The sequence below is a fragment of the Sorex araneus genome, chromosome 1, assembly GCF_027595985.1.
Source record: "Sorex araneus isolate mSorAra2 chromosome 1, mSorAra2.pri, whole genome shotgun sequence".
In the NCBI taxonomy this organism is placed as follows: Eukaryota; Metazoa; Chordata; class Mammalia; order Eulipotyphla; family Soricidae; genus Sorex; species Sorex araneus.
Genome location: NC_073302.1, coordinates 302078322 through 302102919, shown reverse-complemented (window position 1 = coordinate 302102919; position 24598 = coordinate 302078322). Strand labels below are relative to the sequence as shown.

General features: G+C 48.3%; 2 protein-coding genes across 2 annotated transcripts; both read right to left on the bottom strand.

The window, feature by feature from the left end:
• Positions 1 to 596: 596 nt before the first annotated feature.
• On the bottom strand, positions 597 to 1997 carry LOC101543500 (tripartite motif-containing protein 75-like). The gene has a single exon (XM_004614728.2). It carries the CDS (start codon positions 1995 to 1997, stop codon positions 597 to 599), a length of 1401 nt encoding a protein of 466 aa, XP_004614785.2.
• Positions 1998 to 2859: 862 nt separating this feature from the next.
• Positions 2860 to 23601, bottom strand: LOC101543765 (tripartite motif-containing protein 75-like). Its single transcript, XM_055127825.1, has 3 exons — positions 22512 to 23601; positions 22290 to 22421; positions 2860 to 2936 (listed from the first exon to the last, which is right to left on the bottom strand). Exons 1-3 carry the CDS (start codon positions 23599 to 23601, stop codon positions 2860 to 2862), a joined length of 1299 nt encoding a protein of 432 aa, XP_054983800.1.
• Between the last annotated feature and the right edge of the window lie 997 nt (positions 23602 to 24598).

The following is a 24598-nucleotide window of genomic DNA, read 5'->3' as shown; positions in this document are numbered from 1 at the left end:
AAAGTAGAGAGAGAGTATGGGGAATATTGTCTACCATAGAGGCAGGGGGAGGGTGGGAAAGGGGGTGTATACTGGGGATATTGGTGGTGGGGAATGTACACTGGTGGAGGGATGGGTGTTTGATCATTGTGAGATTGTAACCCAAACATGAAAGCTTGTAACTATCTCATGGTGATTCAACAAAATTTTAAAAATTTTTTAAAAAAAGAAAGTGGTGGGTGCTAATGTTAAAATTAATTTTGAGGGCGTTAATAAAGTTAGATAAGATAACTTATAATTCAGCTATGGTGCAGTGTTGGGATTCATGCTGCACCCAGTGTGACTCAGAGCAGAGGGTGACCACATATTCCAGCATTAGTGGAAAAGATCACTCTTGAGTGTCGTAGTTGGGAAGGGGGGGTGGAGCAGTGGGAGAACTCCCTAGCAAGGGTAGCTCATGGGAAACTCCCCCCAAACCCAGGAGACAGCTGCAAGATTTCCTGCCACGTGGCCCATAGACAGGGTCCAGAGTGACAGCAGAGGGTGGGGAGAAACAGTCCAGCCACCTCATTAGACAAGACTCCAACTTTATTCCCATTACAACGTCCACAAGGCAGTCAGCATTCGTCTCTAACAACACTCAGGGAAAACATGCTAGAAGCAGTCCCGACAGAGAAATAGGGCAGGAGCCGCCCTGTCCATGTGTCTGTGATGGTATGGAAGTGAGACCTGTTGTACATATTGTAAAAGGAAACCTGTCCCAAGTCGTAATCCAGGAAAATGCCCACGAGGGTCTGCTCAGGCAGCGAGTCGAGGTGATGTCTGGTCATCAGAATGAGCTCCCAGAAGCCCCTTTCTGGGGACGGTGTGTTGGGGGCATTTCTGGGGGTGTCCTCACACACGCCTATGGACCACATCCCCATGCCACTGATTTCTACTTGCCAGAAGTGTCTGCCGCCTTGGAATCCCTGAGCACCCATGACGGCGACATGAGACAAGGGTGTGTTGGGGGGAGGGGCGCGGCCGAGCTGCATGACCAACATCTCAGGGCAGTAGACCACCCTTCTCCTGTCCGGGGAGACCAGCAGACTGGAGTGAGCGGTTTCGGGGTCCAGGGTCACGTCCACCTGGAACCTGCTCAGTATGTTCTGCAGGCCGATGTGATGTGGGGGGAAGGTTCGGATCTGCTGGGTCGGGCGGTAGACAAAGGTCGCAGGGAGCTCGGCGCTGTCCCACCGGCTCCTCTGCAGCTGCGCCTCCCTGACCCCTGCCAGCAGGTTCTGGTCCGCCTGCAGGTGGAGCTGGGTGAGGTCCCACAGGGCTGCCCTCAGAGTGGAGCTGAGGGCGGACAGCTGCTTCCTGCTTCTGATGCCCTCTTGGAAAACTGCCCTCATGTGATTTTCTTCCGTGATGTCGAAGATGTTCTGCTCCGACCGCAGGCAGTCCTTAAACTCTTTCAATTCCCAGTACAATTCAGACCTCTGCTTTTCCAACTCCTCTCTCAGTTCGTCTCTCTTTAAAATTTGCTGCTCCCGGGCCCTCTGTGCCTCCTGCAGCTGCTTGCGCAGAGGCTCCAGGTAGCCCTTGAGCTTGGTCCTGTGATGAGCAGCCGCGGCGCCGATGGGCGTGAGGCGGTGGCCGCGGTGGGCAGCAGAGGCGCCGCACTGGTCACACAGCAGCTCCAGGTGGTCTTCGCAGAACAGGCTCAGGGGCTGCAGGTGCACAGCACAGCGGCCTCGGGCTTCCAGCGCGTGTCCCTCGGGCCTCGGGCCAGGCAGCCGGCTGACCAGGTCAGCCAGCTGCGCCAGCTGCGTGTTGGTTCCGCGGGGCCCATGGGGACAGGGGTGCTGGCACACGGGGCAGGGCAGGGGCTCCTGCAGGTGCTGCCAGCGCTGCTGTAGGCACGCACTGCAGCAGTTGTGGCCACAGTCCAGGGTCAGGGGCTCGCACAGGGGCCCCTGGCAGAGCGGGCAGCAGGCCTGTGCATGCAGCTCGGCCAGGCCGGCGGCCAGGGCCATGGTTCAGGGGCCGCTTGAGTCTGTGCTCCTCCTGGTCCTCTCTCAGCCCTCCCTGGGGACCGGAAACAGAAGTGTCAGTTGGTCCTGGGGGTGCACAAGATGCTCAACTCAGAGTGTAGATGGAAAATCCAATTGGTGTAGACAGGCACAAAATGCAGACTGTAGATAACAGGATAATATCCACCACTTTCCTAAGAAAATAATATATAAAAATATATATGAATAACAGATTTATAAACAATGTAGTATCACTTACATTATGGGGTCACACTCCTGGGAACTCATTCTACACCCTCAGAACTACTTAAAGAAAAAGGAAATTGGAAGTCCCTGAAATCTTGTCATTATCATGAAAAAATTCCCACACCACTGATTAAAATGAAATTGCAGGAATAGATACACATATAAATTTTTCTGCCAATACTTTATCTACTGTTGTGGAAACACATTTTAAAAAGTCTTAATTTGGGAGTCATTTGAAAAATTAAAATGGTGCCATAATTGGTAAAATGGCATGAATCTCTATTAGAGCTTTGATTTCCCTCATGGTTCAGCTTTGGAAATTCCACAATTTCCCACACATCCCTCACCTGGAACCCGCCAAAGAGCCCTGCGTGATGTGACACCCCCCCCATCTCCCCAGTTTCTGCTTCTCCGAAGGCACCCCAGATTTCCCTATGCCACCCAGAAAATCTCTGACAAATAAATTCAAGCCTATTTAAACGGGAATCCTCTGGAACCGCAGACTTTGCCAAGTTCCCTTCACTGCCTGACCCCCCATCTGTCTGCTGTGGGCACCCTGCATAGCCGCCTCATTCCTACTTACTGTGTCCTGCTCCCAGTTCCTTGCTCTCCGAAATGCTCAGCTCATATCTGGGTTCTGCTGAGTCCAAGGCAGCTGTGCTCCAAACTCCTCTTTCCTCCAGCGCAGCCTGTCTTCTGGAGTCCAGAGAAGAAGCTGTGAGCTCTCCAGTCCTTGTGGAGGCTGATTTTATAGGCCTTGGGTGTGTCCTTTGCTCTCCTCCCATTGGTCAGATTTTAATCTCTTCAATCGGATGCCAGGGTGGGGCTTCCCTTTAGATCCCAGCCCCGCCCTACCATCCCTGCACTGAATGAGTTGACCGCTGAGTTGAAAGCGTTCATATAAGTTGTGAACTGGCTTAATTTGTTGAAGGCTTATCAGTGATGACTGTCTTTCTCTCCAATGAGAAAGTGGTATCTCTGATATCTCTGGTATCTCTCCCCGACTTTCCCAGAGTGAGGCATATCCGCTGCCGTCTGGTGGGAAACTGGACTACATAATTTGTGGTAGTGGAGGGACTGAATTCCAGCTCTCCCCTTAAGAGAAATCTCTTTTCCTGTGGTGGGGAAGGAGCGTATCCTGCCCCTTTTCTCCGACGATCACTCCTAAAAGGATCACTCCTAAACAGGCCTCCCGCATGTGGGATCTAATTTTATGTATTGTGTTTTTTTTCGGTTAACCTGTGTGAAGTTGTGGCCCAGTCTCCACTTCCCCTTCTGAAAGCCTTTCAACCCATTCTGACTCTAGAGTAGGTATTCCCGGAGTCTGTCCTCAACTCTTTGTCCTGGATGCACAAACTCATTCTGTTCTCTCGACCGACCGAGGCTGGGGGAGTGTATAAAAATAAAAAGAAAGGAAAGGGCGCGCAGGCGGCGAGGCAGGCGAAGGAAGAAGAAGGCCAAACTGGTTGCTCGATCGGTTTATTTCATGTCCATCTCCATTCTCCTCTGATTCTCCTCCTGCTTCTTTCTCCCCCATCCTACTTCATTCTCTCTCTCTCTCTGCCTCTCTCCCGGCTCTCGGTCTCTCTTTCGATCTGTGGATCTGGCCCCCGTGGATCTGGCCCCCGTGGATCTGGCCCTGGTGGATCTGGCGCCGTGGATCTGGCTCCGGCGGATCTGGCGCCATGGATCTGGCCCCTATGGATCTGGCGCCGTGGATCTGGATCTGGCCCCCAACCCACTCTTACAGCCTAGTTAAATCTCCACAGCATGAGGGGGTTGGGGCATACACATAGGTGTGGTCAGCAATAGGGTAAGGTTCTTTTCCCTCAGGGGATGCTTCTCCTAGGACTTAATTCTCTTTCAGCAGGAGGATCCACCCAAGGGCAGAGTCCCATGAATGTGTTTCTCTTCTCCTCTGCCAGCAAACATATAAGAATTCATAATATTAATTATTTTGTATGGACACAATAAGAGATGCATTAAAGCTTATAGAATTGCTCTCCTGGGGCCATCTCAATCTCAGACTACAGTGCTCAGGCCAGATCAGTCTTTCCTATCCCTAGCAGGGTCCCAGTCTCATAATTACTATTGGATCATGACAGTATTTGTCTATGATCAAGCTCTTAACTTATAGTTAAGAATTAGGCACTTTGGCCAGGCCCATCTCGATGCCAGGGTAGCACATAACTCACCGCTTGCCCTGGATCCTTCCCGTCCCACGTCGGGGACCCTACTTTGAGGTGCTAGGAACTGAGGGCAACTGAGGCTTAAGTGGAGAAAGCAGATGTCCAGGAAGGAATATCGAGGCCAATTAAGTCTTAAGTTATAAAAACATAATATTGTCTTCTTGTGTCTATACAAAAAAGACATAGCTTTAAAGTAAATTATTCAAAAGGCATAAAGAGGAGAGAAAGGCAATGTTATAATATTCAGTGTCCTAGGAAGTTCTGACCTTACCAATTAACAGAGTTTGATTAAGGGAAGAGCAGATAAACTGGTAGAATTGGTTACAGATAAACAAAAGAATGGGAGTGACTCGGGAGCACTTTGATGGGTGTGACTGATAAACCTAAGCTCCTAGTGGCAAGGGGGAAAGGACAAACCAATGATATCCAACATCTCCCCCTTTTCTGTTTACAAAATTACAAAAATTTTAAATAGAAAGAGGAACAATTCCAAACACAATACAGTCTTATAAATTGTAATAAAATTTCAGTCCGACCCTTGGCCAGAGCAGTGCTTGTAGTAGTAAAGCGTCCAATTGTCCTGCACTGTCCAAGGGTGAGGCAAGTCACCAATGATGAGAGTCAGTTAGTCCCATTCTGAAGAAATGAATTGTCTGGATCAAAATTGAAGAGTTGTTTCTGCAGCAGCAGCAGTAGTGGTCACAGCAACGAGTCCTAGAGGAGCAGCTATAGGAGTCTGATGAATCTCATGAAGTACTGGATCAGGCAGGGAGCACTGGAACAGGAGCATCACAACTTCTGTCAGGAGTCCTTCAGCAGAGGGATGCAGCCATTCTCTGGTCAGGTCCACTGGCAGTCATATCTGTGCAACCTAGCTTATGTTTGGAAAAAATACTTTTTAAAGTTATTAGAGGCTTCGACCATTGGGGTTTGGTACATCTCCACGCCTGTGGATAAAGAGACAGAGGAAAAGCTCCAATACAAATGGATATCCTAGAGAGAAATGAGAAGGTATTCCTGTTAAAAGTCATTCCTTCCTCCTTTGGAAACTGAGGCACCTGTGAATTCCAAGGAAAGGGTAAAAGTAAAGAATTATTAATCCAAAATATGGGGTCCTGGCGTTTTCCATTCTACAACCTGTAAAAGAAGGATACAAGGAATGCTCTTAATGTGGCCTTGTGATATGATAGAGGAGCTAGAGGCCTTTGCTGCAGGCCCTCTGATGCAAACTCCTCTTCTGGTTTCCTTGTGGCTTCCAGCTGAAATCAGCTTGGTGATGGCTTGTGGCTGGAATTTGGAGGGTTGTAAAACTGCAGAGTTCTGAAAGTTAAAGCAGGCAGATGAATTCGGCTCCTGACGAAATGCAAAATGGGAACCAAAGTTTCTTGGTGGGGTTGTCTGTTGAAAGAAAAACATAGCCTTTTCCTCGAGTGAGGAGTCTCCCTGCTACTTAATTTGTCAATTTTAATCCAAATAGGAGAATTAGTAGTTTCCTGAGTCTGTGCATTTTCCTGAAAATGCCTTTCAGCTGCTGTATATGGCTCTCCTTAAGGTAAATTTAAAAAGTTTAAAGTGAACAGTGTCAAGGACAAGGAGTCAAACGGGGCATACCTCCTTTTTTTTTTTTTTTTTAAACTGTGCTCAAGTCATAGATCCAGTCAGACCAGAATGAGATCAGATAAGAGTAATAAAGGAAAAGGAAAAAAAAAAATTCAGAGCACTTTTGTAAAACAGCTTGTAGCTGCTGAAGCAATTTTTGAACTATAGTGTTTGATGCATTTAGAGACATAGTCATAATACCAGGGAAGAAACCAACAGCATAAACTGAGTTTGAGATGATATTAGCCAGCCCTGGCACATGGGCAATGAAAAAACCAATGTGGCAAGTTACAGCCTTCATTGGAAGCTCTTTTCTGGTATCCAAAATAACCTGCTTCATAACCATGCACACACACAAGCAGAAGTATCCTAGTGACAATGCCTTCTGTCCCTCACCAGACTCAGCATCTGTAGTGGCTGAGTGGGTGAGCACCCAGGAATGAGGCATCTCTGTGCCTCCTGGGTCAATAAGCAATTGCCGAGTGGGAGAATAACCACGTACCCACTGGCCCTGAAGCCGTTTTCCTAGAGGTGGCATCTCATGAACTAGAAGTAGAAGTTCACTTCCCCAAAAATAAAACTGTACCAGCCTGAATTTTTGAATAATCTTCTTTGGAAATAGCATATCACCACAGGTTCTGATAAAAAACTTGAGATTCAGTTGTCCAGACTGAGTTCCTGACTGATGGTCTTTGGAATTAAGACTAGAAACTAGACAAGGCTTTCTCCACCTCTGACCTGACTGAGGCCTCTCAGGGTAGCTGAGCCCTTTTATACAAAGTTCTGCTCGGTTAGCCAGTGCAAATTCACCAATAGACACAACTCTTTGATTCCAAAGTTCCTTGCTTCTATCCTGGCTCAAAACCTGATGCCCATTAGGTACAGAACTCAGCTCCGCATATCCCATACGCGGGATAGCTTCCTGTTCCCTGAACTCAGCCGCTTGTTGCTGAGATTCTAGATGCACTCCATGAGTGGAGTCAGAAATTGGCGATGCCTTTACCTTCACTGTTAGGAAATCCTCCAGACAACCATGAAAACCTGATGTGCTGCTTGCAAGGTTCACTTGAGCAAGCTCCCTTTCTACCTGGGGGCTCAAATCTTGTCCCTTTACAGCAGAATTTAATTTGTCAGGACTCTGGGTGGGGCAGATGATAACTGTATCAGGGCAGGGAATATCCAAGGCATTGCTCCCTGCCGTGGCTGGTTGCAGTGAATCTATTGACTGGAGCTCTGAAGCTCCACACTGGGGAGAAGGGCTGCAGCTGGGAACGTCCCCTGGTTTTGCGGGGCCTGGGGCTGGCCCCACTGCAAGTTTCCCGAATTGGGGTCAGCAGCCACACCAAGATTGGAGGGACAATCTCTGGCCCAATGGTTTCCCTTACGGCATCGTGGACAAGGTCCAGGTGGTGCTCTCACAGTGGCACGGTTTGGAGGTGCCCTGCAGTCCTTACGGAAGTGGCCTGATCTCCCACAATTAAAACATTTGCCCTTATCTTGCCTCTGTATGGCATAGGCCTCAACAGCGTTAATGCGCGCCTGATGTTTGATAGAACCAACATTCCGACATGCCTTCAAGTATCCCATAATATCTTCCTTCTCCTTAATGGGGCGCAAGATGGCCTGGCAATCCTCATTAGCATTTTCAAAGGCCAATTGTTTGGACAAAAGCTCCTGAGTTTCCTTACCCTTCACCTGCTTTTCTATGGCTTCCATCAGTCTCCCTATGAAGTCTGCATAAGGTTCTGAGACTCCCTGAATAATCTTTGTGTAGCTTCCCTTGAATTCAGCGTCTGCATCAATCCTCTCCCAGGCCCACAAGGCGATATCACGGACGTGAGAAAACACAGCACGAGGTAAGGTGACTTGCTTTTTAGGGTTGTGCCATTTCCCTTCACCTATTAACATCTCATACGTCAATTTAATCCCTGAAAATTTTCGTCCAGCGTGGCCTAGGCTCTGTAGTTTCGCCTTGGCCTCATCACTGAACCACATCCTCCACTGCATATACTGAGAAGGGCTTAAGCACGTCTTAGCAACCACGTGAAAATCTTGAGGTACCCAATGAGCCTTTTTGCTCCAGCCTGTAAGATACTCCTTACAGTACGGAGATGTAGGTCCGTACAAGGCACAGGCCTTTTTAAAATTACTGAGTGAGTCCATTCCTAACCCTTCATAAGATGGAGACTGATTTTCCTCTAGCTGGATGGGAAAAAATAGATGGAGCTCATGGGGTCTGGGTGGAATTGACCATTTACGGTCGAGAGGTCTCAGCTGTAAGCTTCTGTCGGGAGCATGTCCCGAGCGACCTGGAGGCCGCTTGGTTGAAGGGCGGCGGCTCCTGTGAGAAGCCTCCTCTACCATGCTGCTCTCAGACTCAGAATCTGAGGAAGTGGTAGCTGGCTCATCATACCCATCACTTTCCTCTGATTCACTAGAAGTGGAGTCATACAAGGGAGGTGGTGGTCTCTCTGGTCTAACGTCAGTAGAGAACGTTAATTCTTCAGTGGCAGAGTGATTTTTGCTCTGAGAACGTGTCTGCACTGGAAACGCCTTGAGATGCTTTCGGGGTTTGGGTATGGGAGCAGCCACGCATTGAGCAGCAGGCTTCTTTCTAGGCTTGGGTATGGGAGGAGCTGAGGGTAAGGCTCTCTCCGTAGTAGAAACTTTCTTTACTTCATCCTCAAATTTAAAATCCTCTCTGTTTAACTCCTGAGGAAAGCCTCCCATAGCATATCTAATTTCCTCCTCCTCGGAGGTATCTTCCAAAGCTTTGAGAATGGAATTAATGATTTCCCAAGTTACCCAGAATTGTTTGGGGATTTTAGCCCCTCCTTTAAATTCCTTAAAGACATTATCCTTAATTTTTTCCCAAACCTTAGGCTCCAAAGTACCCTTATCTGAAAACCAGGGATGAAACTTATAGACAATTTTTAGGCAGGACCGGAGTTGGTCCCGAGAAACACGATGCCCAGTTCTCTTTGCAAAATGCTTAATTAATTCAATAAAAAACTTGCCACGTTCAGTTTGGCGCGAAAAATTTTGAGCGGACTTCTCGCGGCACTGTTTTTGTCCCATCTTACTGGGGCAGTAAGTCTAGTATTTTAATTCACTGCACCACAAAATTCTGTTCTCCCACCAAACTTTTCTAGAGTGGAATTCTACCGAACGCTATTCTTACCTTTAGTTGCACAGCGGTTGGAGATTCGGGCACGCACAGGGACGCCAGTTGTATAAAAATAAAAATAAAAAGAAAAGGCGCGGGCGAGGAAAGGGAAGCCTCACCGCACCGAGCCAGGCACAGGGCCTAGGGCAGCAGCTGTCTCTCCCGCCACCCGAGTTCGGTAGCCTCCAGCCGCTTCCCCCACCCCGGGGAGGTTGATGGCGAAGATGTGGCAGGCGAAGGAAGGAACGGAGCCAAGATGGTTGGTCTCACTTGCAGTTTATTCCAATCTTCCCTCTATACACTCTCCTCTGGAACTCCCCCCTTGCCCCCTCATACAGCTACCTTAAATCTCCCCGTCCCCCTGCAGCCTGGGGCTTATCTAAAGGTGTGGTTACAATCCATAGGGGGTATAGTTCTATCTCTCAGGGGAATGCCTTCACTAGGACAGAATCTCTCTTTCAGCAGGAAGACCCACCCAAGGGCAGAGTCCCATGAATGTGTTTCTCTTCTCCTCAGCCAGCAAACATATAAGAATTCATAATATTAATCATTTTGTATGGACACAATAAGAGATGCATTAAAGCTTATAGAATTGCTCTCCTGGGGCCATCTCAATCTCAGACTACAGTGCTCAGGCCAGATCAGTCTTTCCTATCCCTAGCAGGGTCCCAGTCTCATAATTACTATTGGATCATGACAGTATTTGTCTATGATCAAGCTCTTAACTTATAGTTAAGAATTAGGCACTTTGGCCAGGCCCATCTCGATGCCAGGGTAGCACATAACTCACCGCTTGCCCTGGATCCTTCCCGTCCCACGTCGGGGACCCTACTTTGAGGTGCTAGGAACTGAGGGCAACTGAGGCTTAAGTGGAGAAAGCAGATGTCCAGGAAGGAATATCGAGGCCAATTAAGTCTTAAGTTATAAAAACATAATATTGTCTTCTTGTGTCTATACAAAAAAGACATAGCTTTAAAGTAAATTATTCAAAAGGCATAAAGAGGAGAGAAAGGCAATGTTATAATATTCAGTGTCCTAGGAAGTTCTGACCTTACCAATTAACAGAGTTTGATTAAGGGAAGAGCAGATAAACTGGTAGAATTGGTTACAGATAAACAAAAGAATGGGAGTGACTCGGGAGCACTTTGATGGGTGTGACTGATAAACCTAAGCTCCTAGTGGCAAGGGGGAAAGGACAAACCAATGATATCCAACAGGGGAGAACTAAATTTATGGAGGAGTGGAGAGGGCTAAGGGGCCTGGGAGCCGGAACACCAGGAGCAGAGGCGCAGGGGCACCTGGGTACAATGTGCTTCGTCTTGGGCAGCACCAGCACCAGATACAGTTGGCAGAATTCTACTACTTGGACGTTTTGTGCATTTTTGGGTAATCCAAATCTTCACATCTAGATGTGAATGCTTGGGTTTCTGTGTTAATATGAGGGACACATACAGGACATTCCTCAGAGATTTTTTTTTTTTTTAGAACTCAGGAAGAACTGAACCCGGTTAGACTCTGATGTAGAAACCTTGGTATTTGGGGGATCTGGTTTGCCCAGCTGATCTGGTTAAAAAGTTATCAGGGCTGGAGTGATAGTGCAGTGGGTAGGGTATTTGCCTTACACATGGCCGACCTATGTTTGATCCCCAAATCCCATGTGGTTCTCCCAAACCTGCCAGGAGTAATTCCTGAGTGCAGAACTAGGAGTGACCCTGAGGTCTCTGGGTGTGACCCAAAACCCTAAAAGAAAAAAAAGATTCTCAGGACCAGCTGGGTCATACTGGAAGCCCAGCATGGAGAAATGGTAGCTATTTAGTCATCTGAGTTAACTCGGTGTCCCTGTACCAGAAAAGTTCCCTTTTCATTGAACAGCTGCTGCCTGAGCAACCTCACGGAGGGCCCGTGAGGGACAGACCCCTTAGAACTGGAAACAAAACAGCAGGCCCTTTGCTGGGCTCCGTGCTACGGGATTCTAGTCTCCTCTCACCACCATGGAAGACCAGGAGCTCAGTGGTTCAGTGTAGAGTATGGGAACAGGCGCCCGGAGCAGATTAGATCTATCCCTGCATAGCAACCCAGTAGGGAGTGTCTGGGTGCATTTTTATAACCACCAGGTATCCGGTGTTAAGTCTCATCCCCCAAGAATTGTCACCTAACTGCATTCCTAACTGCAGCATCTTGCCCTATTTGGGATTTGGCCGGGGCAAAGCAGAGTTGGAAAGGTGACAGGTCAGTCACGCTAAGCTTTATGTGATTGGACCATCCTCTTAAGCCGAGACCCTCTATAAAATATGTGTGGATTTGGCAGTAAAGTGAGTGACCATCAGCTGTCTCCCAGAGTGGTTTCTCCGTGTACCCATCATCCTTCGAACCTGGTAAGCAAAGTTCCCCAACAGCTCAGAGGAATGTGGAGTCCCCTTCAGTCGCTGCCATCAGAACAGTTCACTGGACACACTGTAAATCCTGGTTATATATCTGAGTGCCTGACTAAGGCACCATTGGTTTTCATTCATGACTGAACCTGACCACAACACCCAACAGAGACCTAGAGAATACGGCAGGAAAGGGTTCCCTGAACCCCAGTATGCTCCCCCAAGCAGATTTGTCTTTGAAAGTAAAAATGAAATGGGAAGTCTTATGTGCAGTGCTTTATGTCTCTCTCACCAAATGCAGGACTCTCCAAGATAGGCAAGCTCTGGGAGGAAGTCCCCTGGCTCGCAGGCCCCCTCTCATCTGGAAGGACCTCCCAGCACCCCTCGTGCTGACCAACCTGATTTTATCCCTCAGAGAAAGCTTGCAGGACTCCCCTACAGTGGACCTGAGCTTTCTCTGCTGGCCTTGAGTGGCCCCCTCCTCATCAGGCTGTTTGCCCCCACTTTCACTTTTTTTATATTTGGGAGGGGGCACACCCAGCAGCGCTCATGAGTTACTTCTGATGAGGATTGGGAGACCACATGTGGTGCCCGGGATCGAACCAAACTTGGCTCCAAAGCAAGACCCTTAACTTCTGCACGAGCTCTCCAGTCTTGTACCCCCTGTTTTGAAACATGTCTGAGGACCCAGAAGATGCTGAGATTTGAAATTACTTCTTCTCTCAGAGTCTCCAATAATGCAGATACCATCTCAATGGTCTCCCAGACCCAAGTAGGAAAGTTAGAAAATGGAAAATTAACTCTGGCACCCTCTCTGTACAATGGGTTCAGCTTGACAATAGAGTTTTCAGTTTCTTTTTTGTGTTGTTGATTTGTTTTGTTGTTTGGGGGCCACCCTAGGAAATGTCCAGGGGTACTCTGGAACCATTCAGTGCCCGGGGGTGGAGCCCAGATCCCTTGTGTGCAAAGCCTGCTCTCCATCCCCTTGAGCTGTGTCTCCAGCGCAGGATTAGGGTTTTCAATCAATATTTTCCTATAAGGAAAAGAGATAAAAGGACTTTGAAAGCAGGTTATTTTCTCAACCATGGGCTCCAGGCAACCCCAAATGTCCCAGGGTGTCTGACAGAGGCTGTGAGTGTGGACCTCTCCTATCAACCACCCAGGTGCAATCAAAGCTGGGGGAGAGGCAATGTGCAGAGTCAAGGGGGTCCCACGAAAGAGGGGTGCCATGATCGTCCTCCCAAGATGAAGCAAGAGCACCAGGATGGTGTGTGTTTCCGACAGTATACCAACTAGCTGAGCCTTGGGCTTCTGGTCAGACTCCAAATAAGTTACTACAAGTTCTCCCAAGGACGCCCCAACCCTTGGCAAATGATCATCTTGCAAATTAAAGGGGAAGTAGTCTAATTTCTTCTCTCTCTCTCTCTCTCTCTCTCTCTCTCTCTCTCTCTCTCTCTCTCTCTCTCTCTCTCTCTCTCTCTCTCTCTTTCTCTCTCTCTCTGTCCATAAGAGAGCAGGCTAAAGTGGCTGAGGTGAAAGAGGGCAAGAGCGAGCATGGTGAAAAGAGGGTGAAGGTGCCTTAAAGGATTGTGGTGGGTGTTCATCTGTTTCTACTTCTACATATTTCCTGTTTTGAAAAAACAGGTAGGGTTGGGTGAAAGAAAGAAAAGCAATTCTGTTCTCATGTGGGGAGCTAGCTGAATCCAAACATACCAAGAGCAAGTCACGGGCCCAGGTCACCCAGACTGAGGCTACATGGGCAAAGCGATGCGGCCACATGGCCAAAGGAGGGGGTGGAGGGAGATGGCCACTTGGGGTGCCAGGGGTGGGGAACCCTGGAGAGAAGTTTGCAGATAGAGCCTTTCTCCCCAGGGAGGAGCAGATTGTCTGCAATTGGCCCAGATGATAGGCTGAGGGTGAGTTCCAGAGTTCAGAGAGAACACTGCACACAGACCTCAGAGCTAAACTGCAACGCTTTATTTCCAGAACTTTCCATTGCAAGGAAATTCATCCCTGACAATACTTAGATCAAATGTTACAGGGAAAAGATGACTTGAGACATAGGGCCCAACTTCTTCTGTAACCGTTGCAGTGAGTTTACGTAGGTGGATTCTTTCACTCAGTTTGTAGAAGTAAACTTCTCCCATCCCAGAGATGCAAAAAAATATAGTAGAAAAGACATCTACACTCGTATGTTCATCGCAGCACTGTTTACAATAGCCAGAATCTGGAAAAATCCCAAGTGCCCAAGAACAGATGACTGGCTAAAGAAACTTTTGTACATCTACACAATCGAATACTATGCAGCTGTTATAAGAGATGAAGTCATAAAATTTGCATATAAATGGATTCACATGAAGAGTATCCTAAGTGAAATGAGTCAGAAAGAGAGGGACAGACATAGTAGGACTATACTCATTTGTGGAATGTAAAGTAACAGAATGGGAGACTAACACCCAAGGATAGTAGAGATAAGGATTGCTCCATGGTTTGGAAGCTGGCCTCACATGCTGGGGGAAAAGGCAGCTCAGATAGGGAAGGGACCACCAGGTAAAAGATGTTTGGGGGACCTGCTCGGGATGGGAGATGTATGCTCAAAGTAGACTGAACATAATGGCCACTTAATACCTGCATTGCAGACCACAACACCCTAAAGGAGAGCGAGAATAAAAGGGAATCCGCCTCCACAGATGTGGGGGTGGGGGTGGAGGGGAGGGATACTGGGAATATTGGTGGTGGAGAATGAGCACTGGTAGAGGGATGGGTACTCAATCTTTGTATGGCTGAAATGTAAGCACGAAAGTTTGTAAGTCTGTAAATATATCTCACAGTGATTCATTAAAAACTAAAAACAAAATTAAAAAAAAAAGAAGTAAACTTCTCCCACGTCAAGGTCTGGGAAAACACCAACGCCACTGTAAGCTCAAAGCCTTGGAGGTGAAGGTGTGTGGAAGTGGGTCCTTCATACCGCCGACAGCAGCTGCGTGCAGATGACTGGGTTGGAGCAATTCTGGGGAAGGGTTCCTTGCTCATGAGAGAGCCCAGTCTCCCGGGCTTCTCCCTGCCAGGCTGGCCTGCTGCCAACAAATTCCTGAGTTTCCAGGATAGCTGGGAGAGGCACGGGTGCTGGGGAATGAGCAGAGGTGGATTCTGTGCTTTCATGGTGACAACTGACAGTTTTCCTGTCCTGAGAGATTAAACTGGTCTGAGCACTTTCGGGGTCAGTATCAAATCTACTTGGAACTTGTTCACTGTGCTTTGCAAAGCAGCATAAAGTGGGAAGACACTGTGAATGTCCTTCTTGAAACTACCGAAACACCAGAGGGACCTTCAGACTCCACTTCTGAGTCCCGTCAGCAGGCACAGCTGGGTGACAGCCCTCAGCAGACCCTGGAGCCGTGCTGGGTTGGTTGGTCTCTGTTCCCCTTCAGATACTGGCAAATAACGGTTTGCTTGTGAATAGCCAACTCCTCTCTCCACTCCTGTCTCTTCACATCTTGCAGCCCCAGGGCCTTTGTGCCTCCTGCAGCTGCTTCTTCAGAGGCTCCAGTAGCCCTTGAGCTTCCTTCTGTGACGAGCAGCCCGGCACAGCAGGCAACAGGCCTGTGCCTGCAGCTCAGCCAGGGCGACAGCCAGGGCGATGATTCGGGGGTGGGGGTGATGGAGAGCAGTGGGCAGTGACGCTGGCCACTGGGAACTGGGATGGCCATTTGGGCCTGCAGGGGCGGCTCAGGTCTCTATTCGTCCTGGTCCTCTCCCAGCGATTCCCGGGGACTGGAAACTGAAGCATCAGTTGGTCCTGGGGGTTCGCAGGATGCTCAGCCCGGAGGACACTTGGAAAATCCAGACTGCAGAACTATGGGGAATTCACATGGATCCTTCAAAAAATAGTACAAGTGGTTAAAGGCAATAAATATTCAGGGACTAAAGACCACAGACTACAGCTCACCAGCTTTGTTTTCTAACTTAACCTACACAAACCAACAATGACTCAGACAGACGTGTCTGGTGGTTTTTCAAAATGCTGGGACTGGAGCTGGAGTGATAGCACAGCGGGTAGGGCGTTTGCCTTGCACGTGGTCGACCCGGGTTCGAATCCCAGCATCCCATATGGTCCCCTGAGCACCGCCAGGGGTGATTCCTGAGTGCATGAGCCAGGAATGAGCCCTGTACATCTCCAGGTGTGACCCAAAAAGAAAAAAAAAATTAAAAATTAAAAAATAAACTCACATTTAAAAAAAATGCTGTGACTGACTGTTCATGAGTGAGAGGATAGTTGAGAGGGATATAATATATATATATACATACATATATGTGTGTATTCATACATATATTATGAATCACGAAATCCTGTTAATCACCGATTTCTCAGGCGGGCTCAGTAACATCTCATTTCATCCTTTCCCTGAGATCTTAGAAGTCCATCTCGACTCGGCCCTCCTAAGGATGTTGCACTGGGGGCTCTTCAGGGTCAGGGGAATGAGATCCAGCTTGTTACTGGATTTTGCATATGAATACACCATGGGAAGCTTGCAAGGCTGTCCCATGTGGGCAGGAAACTCTCAGAAGATTGCCAGTTTCTCCCAGAGGGAGAAGAAGGCTAAAGATATCTAAAGAAGCTTTGCGGCCACATGCTTCTGAGAGCTTGCTTTTAAGTCTCTTTCTGGATGTAATATATATATATAGATATAGATGTAGATATGTATATATATATATGTTTGTGTGTGTGTATTCATACATATATATGCATGTCAAAATTTCCCTCACAATAAGGGAGGGGCAACAAGGGGCCACTCAGTCACCATGTAAGTGGATGTCAATAGGGGCTGATTGCTCATACATAATATATGTGGTCATTTAGTTTGGGGAGATGGCAATTTATAAACCCGATCCATTTTGTGTATTTTTTAAAGTCTTTCAAAGTCTTTCATTGACACATGGGCAAATGCTAATATTCATTTTTTTATTTTTTAATTGTTCCCAGGGCATAGAGAAAGGGAAAAGCAGGTGTTAGGTAGGTTTTGTCATTATACGTTTGCTTTTGTGGTGCCAGAGATGGCCTCTGTGTCTTCAAAGTGCACGTTAGGTGCTGGGCCCCTGAATTCCTGCCCCCACGTTAAGATGTTGATATATAGGCCTGGCTTCAATCCTCAGCACTGAAAAATGAACAACAATAAAGGTTGGGCTTGAGAGATAAACCCAGACTGAACACATAGTCCTCTGAGCACCACTAGGAACCACCTCCTGAGCCACAGAAACTTTGGATGTCTTGAAAATACTCAACAGCAAAGAAGTTGGTGAGGTAACAAATAAAGACGTTTGGAAATTAATTCATAATCATACTAGGTTTCATGAGCCACGGAATTCATTAAAATATTCTCACTGCATTATGGAGAAATCAACTATCTATAATTAGATCTGTTTTTCCCTAAAAGTTGACGTCTGCAAATGCCTTAGAGCTCAGCTGTTGCAGCCCTGGCACATCCTCTTCTTCCTTATAAATACCCTCGATGTCAGAGCGGGTCCCTCCACGCCCTGTTCTCACCTTCTTCACAGTGGAGTCAAGTCCTGCCACTCTAAGCCCCTCACCTCCCTCTTCTCCACACCTCTGCCCCTCCCTGACATGATAGAAAGGGGAGACATGCCACCAGCAGGAGTCCATGCCTGATCTCATCCCTGTGTCCACCTCCCACCAGGTCCACTGTCCTGTCTTCTCACTCACGGATAGAACATCAATGAAATGACAAATAAACTCTGGAGAAGACGCTGGTGGTGCCCCGTGCCCAGAGCCTTTTGGTTCTCTTCCGTATGTGGGTTGCTCATTAGCTGAGTGTCTTCAACACTCTGCTCACGGCTATAAATAAAACCAAAACCCCAGACGACGTAGGATCTTGTGATTATCACGAGAGCTGATTCCACGTGGCTGAGGACAAGTTGAAAGGAAAATGCATGACTGTATACACATCCACACATTTCAGCCAATATTTAATTTACAAGGATGTAAAACACACACACACACACACACACACACACACACACACACACACACACTTTGTTCAAAACCTTAACTGGTTGGTCCATTTGAGATACAAAAAGTGGTTCCACAAAGGGTGTGTGGGAGAGAGAGAGACAGAGAGAGAAAGAGAGAGAGAGAGAGAGAGAGAGAGAGAGAGAGAGAGAGAGAGAGAGAGAGAGAGAAACGGCTGTGTGGGGGAGGAGTAGCAGAAGCGAAACTAGGGACATTGGTGGTGGGAAATGTACACTGGTGGAGGGATGGGTGTTGGAACAGTGTATGACTGAAACCCAACCATGAACAGCTTTTGTAACTGTGAATCTCATGGTAATTCAATTTAAAAAAAATAATAAAGTGGTGCCATGGTGAGCAATGGTCCTGGCACGAATTCTGAGCACCAGCAGGAGCCTGGGCTCCCACACCTTCCTCCGTGACTCTCTCCCACCCTGACGCCCCAACATAAATGGCTGGAGGTGCCCCTCCTCCAGCACCTCCACCTCTGAACCCACCACCGAACCTACAGAAGCACAACTCCTGTCCTGCCTCAGGTTTCCTCCCTTCCCCTTGAATGCCTCCCCCACAAAGCTGCTGGCTGCTAAAGGTCCTTGAGCCTCAGTTCACCTACAATGGGCAGGTGCCCTCCTGGTGCTCAGATCTGATTCCTCACGGGGGAGGCTGCAGGGGCTTCAAAGCAGGGTCTTTTTTACTCTGGAAGCATGGTCATCCCTTCCCTCCCATTTGTCTATTCTAAACCTCATCCTTTTCAGAGAACTAATTAGCTCCCCTGGGCCCTCTCCATCGTCAGCCTCTCTGATCTCATCTCCTGCCCCAAGACAAGACTTCTCACTCAAGTCCGGCCGCCCACTCTCCTCCAATCCCGCTCTCACAGGTTCCCTATGGATGCTCATTGGTGATCTACTTTTGGAGTCCACTATTTTGGGAGAAACTCCTACTGCCTTTCTCCCCAATGACGCTGCAGTGCTGGCTTATCCCTCAGAGGCTGTTTAACACCCTCCGTGCTGAGGGTGGCTGTTTATAGATTCTGCTCTTATGTCCCTTTCCTGGAAGTGTGTCTCTGCTGCCCCAGGTATCCAGGCAGCAGACAAGCTCTCGGGATCAACTTTTCTCTTTCCCCTCATCCTGGGGGGCTCCGGAGATAGCTAATATGGGGTATAGAGGAGGTGAGGGCAAAACTTCAGAACCAGGAGGAGGAGAAGCTGCAGATTCTTCTGGGTAGAATGTACTTCATGGGGGCTGGAGCAATAGCACAGCAGATAGGGTGTTTGCCTTGTACGCGGCCAAACCAGGTTCGATTCCCAGCATCCATATGGTCCCCTGAGAACCACCAGGAGTTAATTCCTGAGTGCATGAGCCAGGAGTAACCCCTGTGCATCGATGGGTGTGACCCAAAAAGCCAAAAAAAAGAAAAAGAAATGTACTTCATGGGACCAGAGTGATAGTACAGCAGGGAGGGCATTTGCCTTGCACATGGCCAACCCAAGTTTGATCCCCAGCATCCCAGCATCCCATATGGTCCCCTGAGCACCACCAGGAGTAATTCCTGAGTACAGAACCAGGAGTAACCACTGAGCATCTCCAAGTGTGGCCCAAAAAGAAAAAATTTTAGAAGAGCATTTTTTCGTACCCAGAGCATTGCAGAAACCCTCAAAATGTAGCTGAAAGAATTTTACCTGGTACTTTGCGTTCTGGATAATTCAATTCTCCACCTCCATGATTGAGCTTTCTCAGGCCTGTATACTAACATTTGTGACCCTTACAGGACGTATTCTGACACCCAGTCACTGAAGCCTCCTCCATCAATCCTGGGAGTGCTTACTCCCAGCATCCTGAACCCAGGCTCCCAGCAAGATCCCATCAGGGCAGGGAGAGTTGAGGTGGATAAAGCCTTTGGCCTCTTCCTGGTTTGTGCTTATCGACTCTGAATCCAGCACTAAGGGTTCCTTGAACCAGACACACAAATTCCAGCTTTCCAGACCCACTGCAGGAAGAGTGATGGGGGCACGTCACAGAAAGGCCTGCAGGGTGTGGATGGTTCGAGTGACCACCTCTTCCCTTCTGGCCTTTCCAGAGGAATCTCAATTGGTGGCTTTTCCCTGAACTTTCCCTAACAGTCTCGGCATTTAAGTGATGTTTATATGACTTACGTGCGTTTCTGACTAGCACGCTCCCCTTGAGTCTGAGACAAAGTAGGAATTCTACAACCACCTTTTTTTTTTCAAAATGTTTAAATCCCAGATCAGTGACTAGAGCACTAATAAAGTGGATTAAGGGTGCTTTCCTTAAGCACAGTCTTGAATGACCTTGTGTGGAGACCCCTGGGGAAAAAAAAACCCTCACCAAGCTTGGCAGGAACACCATTTCTTGGGCTAGAATGAGTACAAGGGTTAAGACACTACCCTTGTGTGAAATCAGCCTGGGTCAGTTCACAGCACTGCATCTGATCCCTGGAGAACCAACAGGAGTGACCCCTGAGCACTGTCAGGAACAAGCTCTGAGCACCACTGGTTGCAGCCCAAACTGTCTCCCCCTCTCCCTAAGGAAAAGGAATAATCATTACCACTTTCTCTGGTGCCCTATAAACTCATTAATCATCCATGATTCAAGACTCATAAATAAATCTCAAAAGAGATAAACAAGCTGCAGAGATGCCTCCAGACCCCAAAGTCACCATCCAGTTAAAAATTTAACTCCAGCTCTATCACCCCATTCAAAACTTTAGAATTCCTGGGACCCACCCCCAAGCTCTTGACGGGAGTGGCAGCTTGACTGATAACTTGCCCAGAGGTAGGATGGGGGGAGAAAATCACCACCACTCAGATACCAGAATGAAATCAAGACTCTTTTTTTAAAAAAAAAATTTATTTAAAACACCATGATTTACAAAGTTGTTCATTATACAGATGTTTCAAGCATTTAGTGTTCCAACACCATCAGTGTGACCTTTCCTTCCACCAATATCTCCAGTTTCCCTCCCAATCCCAATCTGCCCCTTTGGGCACATAAAAAAAACAAATCAGTAAGGGTCAAAAAATGATTACTAGGGGCTAGAGCGATAGCACAGCGGGTAGGGTGTTTGCCTTGCATGTGGCCGACCCGGGTTCAATTCCCAGCATCCCATATGGTCCCCCAAGCACCACCAGGAGTTAATTCCTGAGTGCAGAGCCAGGAGGAAGCCCTGAACATTGCCAGGTATGACCCGAAAAGCAAAAAAAAAAAAATTGCTATATGATTTTGACCTATGTAAATAAGAAAAGTAAAACCATTAACACAATATAAAAATACTTATTTACAAATATACATTTTCAACTCTATAATCTAAAGTATATTACAATATTACATTAAATTTTATTTTATACTTGGATCTCATTATGGTAATAATCATGTCTCACTTGGCATTAACAACACTTTTAAAGCAATTCTATGTTAATATATTTTGGAGTTTACATGGAACAGGTAAGGCCCACACATAGGTACATTTTCTCCTTACACTTCAAACACTGTGGTTTATAAAGTCGCTCATAATTTGTTACAGACATTCAATGTTCCAAAACCAATCCCACCACCATTGCACCTTCCCTCCACCGTTGTCTTCAATATTCCCAATAACCCTTTAAGCCTGCCCCCATAGCAGGTACTCAATAATTTGTTTCATATTGTTTGTTATCAATAATTTACTAACAGAATGATGAAAAAATGTTTTCTTAGAAGAAAGTTGTATTTCACGATGGAGCCATTAAGTCCTTGTAGAAGAGATTACTAAGATGTTGTTATAGGTAAGCCTTGGATGTTAATATTTTCTTCATTAAGATTAGTTGCCTTCTACACTACATCCCATCTAGTCTGGTGTGCAACTATTGGTTTATCCATGCTGTACAGTTTCTCCAGGGAATTTTTTTTTTTTGGGTCACACCTGGCGATGCACAGGGGTTACTCCTGGCTCTTCACTCAGGAATTACCCCTGGCGGTGCTCAGGGGACCATATGGGATGCTGGGATTCGAACCCGGGTTGGCTGCGTGCAAGGCAAACGCCCTACCCGCTGTGCTATCACTCCAGCCCCTCTCCAGGGAATTTTTAAGGGAATGATACAGTTGGAGTTAAATGTTGACTTGGTGGCAGCTTTTGGGTGTGTGCATGACTGCTGGGGCTTCTGGCAGAGATGGGGGAGGGTAGCGGGTCCTGACTCCATGAAAACCTAGAGATTTCAGTCACAAAACCCACGTAACTAAGTTTTTTAGCAGATTAATTTCTAAGTAAGTCTCGACCCAAGGGCAGTGGAGTCCAGCTGGAGGCAAGCCAGTAATTGTGCAGTGTGGAAGTTTTCAGCTGCTTGGGGCTCTGTTTTGGGTGGGCTCAACCGCCCCCCTCCAAGGTGCCCCAGACAACTAAGCCTTGCACGGGTGTCCAGAAGAGTTTTCTGCAGGTTGCTGTTCTCTTTCAGGATTTAATTGAGATGTATAAGCCTCTGGATCATGGTCAGTAGATAAGCTGACATGGGGCCAAAGGTAGTTCCTTATACGGTGCCAGTGGTGGTTCAGAATCAAGACTCTTATTGCCAGCACTTAACCACTTCACAGAACACAACCACAGCTTGCATGTTCTTCAGCATCCTTCTCTGATTACGCTCAAGGAAGATGTCAAGGAAAAATTTCTGACGGAAAAATAAGGCATGAGTTTTTCTGTAAATTCACCTGCGATTGTACATAAGTGGGTTCTCTTGCTCCAGTTGTAAAAGGAAATTTCTCCCAAGTCGTAGTCCAGAAAAACGCCAATTTGCTGGCACCGTCGGTCCTGTCGGCAGGCGGGCTCGGCCATGGAGGACACTGAGAAGCGCCAGCAGCCATTGCGAGGGGCAGGCCTCACCAGACCCTTTCTGGGTAAGGATTCCTTGCACACACCCAAAGACCACACACCTGGACCTCGGATTTCCACCAGCCAGAAGTGCCTTCCGCCCAAAAAACCCGGCATCCCGAGGACAGCTACGTGAGAGGTGAATGCCTGGGGAGGAGGGGTCTTGGTGGGCTTCGTGCCCTTCTGGCAGCAGCTGGCAATTCTCTGCTGGGAGATGTGGAGATCCCCGTGAGCAGTCTCAGGATCCAATGTCAAATTCACCTGGAACTTGGCTACCATGTTGTCCAAGCCGATGTAATGTGGGGGGAGATAGAGACTCTCCCTTTCATACTTGATGGCAGGCACCGAGGGGAGCTCCGTGCTCAAACACTCACGCCAGTCCAGGTGCACATCGCTGCCCTCTGCCAGGAGGTCCGAGTCGGCCTTCAGAGAGAACAGCTTGGCGTCCATCAGCCGATTCTTCAGGGTCTGGGCATACTGGGACAGTTGGGCTTTGTTCTTCAACAAGTCTCGATAAACATGGGACAGTTCCCGAAACATCTTATTCTCAATGGCACACTCCTTTCTTTTCAGGAAATGCTTCAACTGGTGGGCTTCACGGCACACATTCTCCTTATGCGTCTTCAGCTGGTCTTTGATTTCACCTAACTCTGCATCTTGCCTTTCTAACTGCCCGTCTGCCTCTGCCAGCTGCTGGCCCAGAGGCTCCAGGTAGCCCTTGAGCTTGGTCCTGTGATGAGCAGCCGAGGCGCTGATGGGCGTGAGGCGGTGGCCGCGGTGGGCAGCAGAGGCGCCGCACTTGCCACACAGCAGCTCCAGGTGGTCCTCACAGAAGAGGATCAAGGGCTGGCGGTGCGTGGCACAACGGCCTCGAGCTTCTGGCGCATGTCCCTTGGGCCTCCGGCCGGGCAGCAGGCTGACCAGGTCGGCCAGCAGCGCCAGCTGCGTGTTGGGCCCGAGGGGCTCGCGGGGGCAGGGGTGCTGGCACACGGGGCAGGGCAGGGGCTCCCGCAGGTGCTGCCAGCGCCGCCGCAGGCACGAGCTGCAGCAGTTGTGGCCGCAGTCCAGGGTCAGGGGCGCGCGCAGGGGCCCCTGGCACAGCGGGCAGCGGGCCTGTGCGTGCAGCTCGGCCAGGGCGGCGGCCAGGGCCATGGTCAGGGGCAGCTCAGGTCTCTGCTCCTCCTGGTCCTCTCCCGGCCCTCCCCGGGGACCGGAAACGGAAGCGTCAGTTGGTTCTGCGGGCGTGGAAGAGGCTCAACTCCCAGTCGAGATGTGAAAAACCTAAGGCAAGGATGGGATAGAAATATGAAACAAGATGATGGACAATATGCAACATCCACCAAGATCTTTTAAAAAATAGCGCACACGATTAAGCTAATATATGCGGTCCAAGACATAACAGCTAAGAATTTGCTTTGCATACACCTTACTTAAGTTGATCCCCAGCACAACCAGGAATAAGACCCCCCTGAGCACCAGGTAGCCCCTAAACACTGCTGGGCAAGGCCCATAGAGGAACAAATAAACAGCTCCTCCTGAAGCCCTTGCTTCTCCCTTGAACACTATCTCAATGTTGGTCTCATGTCTCTTTACTCGCCCATTTCTTTTTTATTTTTTTTTAATTTATTTTATTGAATCACCATGTGGAAAGTTACAAAGTTCTCAGGCTTATGTCTCAGTTATACAATGCTCAAACACCCATCCTTTCACCAGTGCCCATATTCCACCACCAAAAAAAAAAAAAAAAAAGTATACCTCCCACCCACCCCCCACCCTCCTCTCCTTCATCCACCCATCAAGGTCATCTCTGGCAAATGAACCCAGGCCTACTTCCTGTCAGCTTACAGCCTCCAAGACCCTCTGCTCAGCCAGAATGGCAGCTTACCTGGGCCTGCTCAGGTCTGCGTCCTCCTTCCTGAAGAGCAGCTATGGCTGGTCAGGACACACCAGACTCTAGTTTTCTGGGGACAGCTGCTGTGAGGTAGACACCAGGCTTTATATCCCCAAGGGTGGGTCCTTGCCTTTGTTTCCTGGCTGGATGGCAAATCCCATCATCCCAGGAAGGGTTGATCTGCACCAGATTTCCCAGTCCTGTCTGATCCCATCTCCAGGGTGGGGCGCTTTAAATCCCTGTCCTGTGCCCCACCCC